This window comes from Pygoscelis adeliae, unplaced genomic scaffold (assembly GCF_000699105.1).
Source record: "Pygoscelis adeliae isolate BGI_AS28 unplaced genomic scaffold, ASM69910v1 Scaffold244, whole genome shotgun sequence".
Lineage (NCBI taxonomy): Eukaryota > Metazoa > Chordata > Aves > Sphenisciformes > Spheniscidae > Pygoscelis > Pygoscelis adeliae.
In genome coordinates, this window is record NW_008824648.1 from 2,323,597 (window position 1) to 2,330,530 (window position 6,934).

General features: G+C 45.4%; 1 protein-coding gene across 1 annotated transcript in view; it reads right to left on the bottom strand.

Moving 5' to 3' along the window:
* CAMK2G (calcium/calmodulin-dependent protein kinase II gamma) overlaps positions 1 to 5,838 on the bottom strand; it is a 123,829-nt gene extending 117,991 nt beyond the window's left edge. The window contains exons 1-2 of the mRNA XM_009322482.1: positions 5,792 to 5,838; positions 5,472 to 5,566 (exon numbers count right to left, since the gene is read on the bottom strand). Coding sequence (XP_009320757.1) covers positions 5,472 to 5,566; positions 5,792 to 5,838 — 142 coding nt within the window. The remainder of the gene's footprint in view (positions 1 to 5,471; positions 5,567 to 5,791) is intronic.
* Between the last annotated feature and the right edge of the window lie 1,096 nt (positions 5,839 to 6,934).

Sequence of the window (6,934 nt, forward strand, 5' to 3'; positions counted from 1 at the left end):
TCCCCCTAAGGGGGGCTGCAGGCAGAGGCAGGGAGGAGGAGGAGGAGGGAGAGGCAGGCTGCTGGCGGAGTAGATGGCTGCAGTTTCTGACATCAGCAGCGCAGCCCCCCCGCCGCACGCATGTGTGCTGCGGTGCAAAGCGGAGAGTTCAGCCACTCGCTATCCACGCATCCACCCCACCGACCCATTCCTCCCCTGCAGCCCCCTTCCCGCCGCGCCCAGCCCCTTATGGTCGCCCCGCCAGGCAGACCCCAGCTGCACACACCGCTCTGGGGGGGGGTGCAGCGCGCTCTGGTCTGCTCCCTGCATCCCTCCATGTGCGCAAGGACCTCCAAAAAAAATCCCCAGCCATCACTGCAGCTGATCATAGAATCGTTTAGGTTGGAAAAGACCTTTAAGACCATCGAGTCCAACCGTTAATCACAGCATCCCTTAGACTCCTCGCAGGCGGCAGAGGGGAGGAGGAGGAGGAGGAGGAGGAGCTGGGGCACGGCAAAGCACTTCACACTCAGCCTAAGGCCCACCCTGCAGGAAGGGCAGCTCCTCTCCCACACCAAATGACCAGACCTGATTTGGCTGCTTAGCAAGTACAGCTGAGCAGACACGGTTTGATTTGCAGTCCTCTGCAAGAAAGGACATTTGTCCCCAACCTACAGACACAGGCACACGCAGAGGACGCCTATTACAGGACATTTCTACACGAGTTCGGATTTGTGCTTCAGCCATCTGTGACCGATGTGCTGGGCTTTCCGTGCTTTCACACAGAGCCGATTTGCCAGGCTGCAGTGCAGCACCGCTGCGTGCGTCTAATTCACGCAGGAGTGCTGTAGCCCACAGGGGACTTGAAACCTGGCAGCCACAAGAGCAGTCCAAGAGAGTCCTAACTCAAACGCTGGCTAAGAACATTTACAGAGCAGATCAAGACAGAGGTTAGGGACTGATGCTGCTTCCTCTGAAGCTTCCTCTGCAGCACTGAAGCTCAACGTTTCAGTGTCCAAGGAAACTACTATTGACACCTCCAACAAAACATACTGTAAAGCCCAAATCAGCAACCACTACAGAATTGAAAGCCAGGACAAGAGAGGTGTATGAAAAAAAAAAAAAGCTGAGCTGGAAGTGTAAAGAGAGCGCTTTTTTCCTGACGGGGTTTGATACACAGAAGTAATTCCCTGCTCCTCCCACAATCCACATCATCTCCTACAGGAACAACGACAAAATAACTGGGTAGACCGCAAATTTTGATCTGGTTTACAAATTTGGAAAGATGGAGAGCGGGGAGAGAATCCACTTCTTTATTCCACAGGCAAAAGCAAAGCCACAGTAAGGAGAAAGCAGTGAAGCGGCCTAACTTCCAAGACAGCTGCTTTTCGTTTTTTCATCAAGAGATGTCACTTGCAAGAGTTGAAAGATACAGATTTTCAGCAGCAAACAAAATTTAACAGTAGATGTGATGCACAGAGATTTCTCCCCCACCATCACCTAAAAAACAAGGGACAAAAATCCTACACAAGTTGGTAGGATCATTATATACTATTTGGTATAAACAAAATCCTAAAAATTATCACAGCATAGAGCTCTGCCTACCTCTTTCCAATGCAGGACTATCTCTTAAAAGTATATGCTGGAGAGTCAAATGCTGGGTATTTCCCTACTGCTACTAAAGCTACTGCTTCTGTCTTGATCCTTTTGATCACTGCAAGCAATTTTACTTTATTTGAACTTCACTGCTGCCCAGGAACTGAAGCACTACTTGCTATGAATTTTCATGTTCAAAAAATATTCTGGTGACACCCACAAGACAACCTCCCAAAAATTACAGTTATTATTTCCCTCTGCCCGTAGCTCTGGTAAAAGCCTGCGTTCAACCCCATAGGAATTTCAGATGACTGAAGCATTGTATTTCCCCCATGTATAATAACCACTGCTCTTATATGTCAGCTGAACGCTGACTACGGTAAAGTCCGTTTCCCCCCCCTTTCCACAAGCATTTGGCCCCTATTTAACATTGAAGTTCTTGGCACAGTCTTCACTGGGCAGTCTTAAGCATCAATACAATATGAATAATAGCAAATACTTCACTGAAGCCAAAATATGAATTTTAATCTGTACCAGCTCTTACTGACATGAGTTATTAAAAAAGACAGAGAACAGGCATGCAGAAATCATAGACAACAGAGAAACAAAGACTCTCCTCTCAACATCTGACTTCGTATTTTACAAAGGGTGAAGCTTACTAGACTGAAGTTGTGAGGACCGCCCTTCACAAAAAACAGCACCACTTTAATCCTCCTTGCTTTCACAGAGAAGCCCTGTAACAGCACCGTGCCTCTTCAACTCTTTATTGCCTTAAGAAAACAGTTTGATAAACACGTCAAGTAATACAGAACCCTTTAAACGCATACAATTCACCCTGAAGTGTTCCTCTTCCTCCTTTTCAGCTACATACAGCAAGCTACTCAGCACTTCCCCGTCAGCTATCTAGTATTTCTTCTTCAAGAGTCTTGAAAAATAAAGGTGACAAGAAGTACTACAGAAGGAGAGCAAGGCTTTGTTACCATTTCCCTGGACATAATCAAGGGAAGCACTACAGCAGGCAAAACTTCCGTGAAGCAGCAATAGGCTAGACATACTTCTCAGCAGCAGCAAGACGCTGGCTCTTGAAGTAGCAGTTACTACATCAGGTATCTATATGTGTTCAAATTCTGCTAGAGAAGGTACAAAATGTTAAATGTAGCTACGTTTAAGTTGGAGAGGGGCAGGGTGTCCCCACACGAGGGAATATTCTGGCGCTGTGACCAAGCCTAGAAGAAAACCAACAACGCAGGAGGCAGGTCAGGAGGGTGGGTTAACCTGCACAGCAGACAGGCATGCAGCTGGGTGTGCAAGAGAGCCCCGTGCGTACGTATTGCCGGGCAGAGATATGGCCTCCCCAGGGAGAAGTGCCGGCCCGGGGAAAGGAAGCATCAGGCAACGTATATCCAGGATACTGCAGAATTAACGCCGAAATTCTCCTCCTGTGGGAGACATCTTTCTAAAATGCCCTTCCCTGAGACTTTCGTTTACAGGTTGCTGAATCAAATCTCCCTAATCGCTGATTTACAGCTGCAATGTCTAAATAGCACACATTTTTCCTTCAGTGCTTTAAGGACCTATTCCAAGGTGAATTCACTAAGTTCCTATCAAAATATTCGGTCCCTTTTTGTACTAACCTCTTGACCTATCGGCAAACACAGCTGGAATAACTGAGGAACCTATATATTCGGCTGAAGTCACCATCCACTTTTCCCTGTAAATGCAGATTCTTTAGTCCTCAGATAAGACTTCAACGAAACCTGATCAGTCCCTTGTTTCTGATATTCTTCTGTACTAGCAGAAACATCCATCTCCTTTCTTGGCTCTCCCCACACTTGCCCTCTACCTAACCAATACCTTTGTAAATAAATCATTGCCAGCTGCCTCGAGTTATATAGCTGAGGACCAGGCTAGTATCCTCAATGTATTTTATTTATAGGAAGGTATGAAATCTAGGAAGTAAGTAGTAGATCAAAACATGGCCTGTATTCACCCATACTTACTTTTCTTACTTACCGGGTCATAAAACTGTCATCACCTTAATATGAAAAACAATTAGAATCTATATATTGCTCCCTCTGTAACTCATTAGGTGCCCAAACACTTAAAACCCCACTCAATCAGTTCTGCTACTTTTGGACTTCTGCTAATATGTTTCTGAATTTTGTTTCAGCTCTATTCATCCTGCAGTTTTCCCCATTTTTCTTATCTCCAGAGTTAACTTCAATACCACCTCCTTTGTAAGAAAACGGTTTCTCATTTGCGATCAGTTTATCAAGCTACCCTCTCCCTTCTCTAAGCAGGTTTGTGTCCACTAGCATCTGAGAAGATGACTCTTCTGAGCTTTAGTCCTCACTACGGGATGGATGGGGAACTCTGCAGAGCAAACACGGCATTAATGGCTGTCAGCAAAGGAAAGCCACCCTTCAAACCTCTCCCATATTAAGTTGAACTAATTTTGAACTCAAGAGATTGGATATCCCACCTACATCAGCGGGCACTGTCACCTGACCATGGAGGGGACACCAATTTTCACAGGATCTGCAGTCACCTCCTAAACAACCTAGGGCTCCACTGGTTGGTTCCCAACATGACTTCACTCAGGCTAGATACTGAAACAACACATTATCACATATGCTTACTTCCACAAGTCAAAAAAAGCCCCAGTAAACAAACAAACAAAACAACCTTCACGGCACAGCGCACTCTACTTTTGACACTACTTCTCCATGCAAACTACAGCAAATGGAAATTTTTCACCATTCTTCAAGCCGTCTTCTGCTCTTATCATCACATTTCATACTCCGGCAAAAAGAATAATACATATTCTATTCTTCTCTTTTACAGGGATTAGGCAAAACATTCTTCAGTTCTAAATCATTTATCAAGATCATTCGCTTCCTCCTCCTGCTTTTTTTTTTTTCATTTCTCAGTCAACCCCCCTACTAAGCCATCTATTCAACTAGCAAGACAGACATTAATTTTGTCAAATCTGAAAGGCCTCTAAGGACTTAGATCTTGTCTTGTTCGCCTCTTCTAGAAACAGTCACCTCTGGCATCTCAACTTGTTGCGCTCTCTGCTTTCAGCATCTTTTACTGCAGTTCAGCTTCTCTCATTCTCCCCCTCATCCACCCCACCCGCGAAGCAACTTTAATCCCTGTAAGGGATTAACACACTAGAAGATACACGTTCCCTGCATACAAGATACACTACCCTTTGTGCATATGTACGTCCCTGGAAACCAGAAGACCAACAGCTTGGGGGAAGAGTTAAGATTTTTTTCTCTTTCCATGAGACTACAGTCTGGTTTCAGGTTTTGGAAGTCTCCAGGATTAACGAAAGCAAAAATTACTTGTTCTGATTCGTTGAGAAGTCAAATTTGCAAGATTTCTCTATCCAACCTACTTCTGCCTTTGAAGGCAAACTTGTTAGTTTCCAAACACACCACCTTTAACTACAGCATGAAAGGAGCAAGGCATATAGCATCTATCCTTCAAAAAAAATAATCACATCTGTTCTAGTAAGACAGATCTCCTAGGTAGAAAAGACATTCAGCAAAATCAGTCTGCAAGACTTCTCTTTATTATGAGTGATCAGTACACACACACGTAGATAAATCTTCTATAAACATACCTCTAGCTCAGCTTGCAGAAGAAAGATCTCAAAAAGAAAGAGACAACATCATTTCACAGAGTATCCATTTCCAGACAGAGGAATTTTTCTATCATCCTACGCTACCTCCTTTCAATCTCCTCTTTGCCACACAACTCAATTATTTTGTAACGCTGAAATAATGACTGAGACAAGCAACTTCAGATCCCTTAAACTTATTACAGCTTCAACTCCAGTGAAGTATTTTCTATTAATAAAAGGAAGAAGGGTAGATCAAGACACTAACCTCTGGCTGACAGTTTTTTGGTGTTGATGATTTTTGCAGCATATTCCTGCGATGAACTTTTCTTTACACATCTGCGGACCACAGAGAAGGCTCCCCTAGAAGAAAAATAAAGAGGGTAGGAGCTATGAAACTGAAAATGAGAATACAGTAGCAGCAATTTCTGTCCCCAGAGCGGACCAGACTAAGGACAGGGCAGAAGACATACAGAGGAGAGAAACAACACATGAAAATCTGACGAACAGTGCATGCTGCCTGATCAGCAAATAAAACCTTGTCTATATGGTGCTCGAGCCTCCTGAAGACCCCTCAAGCCCCCTCACAGACAGCGCAGCAAGAACAGCACACTGTGCAGGGCGAGAGAGACCATGCGGGCACAGAAACAGGACATGAAGGGATTGATGAACAGGAGACAAGCAGCCCAGAACAACGCTGCAAACACTAGCCGCCAAGTCCATCTCCCGAAGACAGCATCCCCAGCAGTTACATCAGACAATCAGGACTCATTTCTCCCACGTTCAAGCGCCAGCTCGGTCACAAAATCACTGCAACACTTTGCAGAAGTTATCAGTTCTCTTACATCTCTCTACCCACCTGCAAAATGGGGATAAGCATGTACCTATTAATGAAGTGAGTAGGAAGCTACGAGCCTTTGCACATTTTCTCAAGCTGGAACTATTGATATTATTACAACTATTCCAAAGAGCCACTTGGAGAAGAGGTCTGAGAGGGAGGGAAGAAGGATTTCTATGAGGAAAAAAAGAGATAATACAACAGAGACCAAGGTGAAAAGATAGGGAGTCAAAATCTACGGGACTACACAGATGAGTGCTTGAATGCAGTCCCTTCTTTTTAAAGAAGAACCAACAAAACATGGTGAGAAAAGAATAACAACTGGCTTTACAGGACAGATCTGAAAAGGGGAAAAGGACAAATAAGAGAAAACTGGCAGAAAATTCCAAGTCCTTCAGACCAGGAACACGAACCCGTGTCTATGGACAAATGTACATATTTGAAGTATAAGAAAGGGGAACAGAAGCTGCACAAGGGCCCCACAAGACACTTAGCCCTACAGAGAGCCTAAAATAGCTTGAATCCTCCCGATACTGCAGAGTCCTGCCTTTTTCTCCCCTTCCTCAACCTCTACATACAAACCAATAAACAGCAAGGTGAGCACCAGCACTGGGGCCCGGGCTCGGCGACACACAGCTGCAGCAGCGTGGGGAGGGACGGGGACACAGGGCTGGAGAGAAGAGATGCAGCAGAGCCCAGCAGTTGGTGCAGGAAGGGAGGGAGGGGGAGAGCAGCGGCACCCAGGAAAGCACTGTCCCCATAATCCTACCCTGGCCATTGCTACGCTGCTTCCCCGTCCCACAGGGTCCCCCTGCAAAGCCCTGTCCTAGGGTGCAGCAGCAGGTCTGCCAATGAAGAGACAAGTGCGGAGAGAGGGAGGGTAGGAGGGAGAA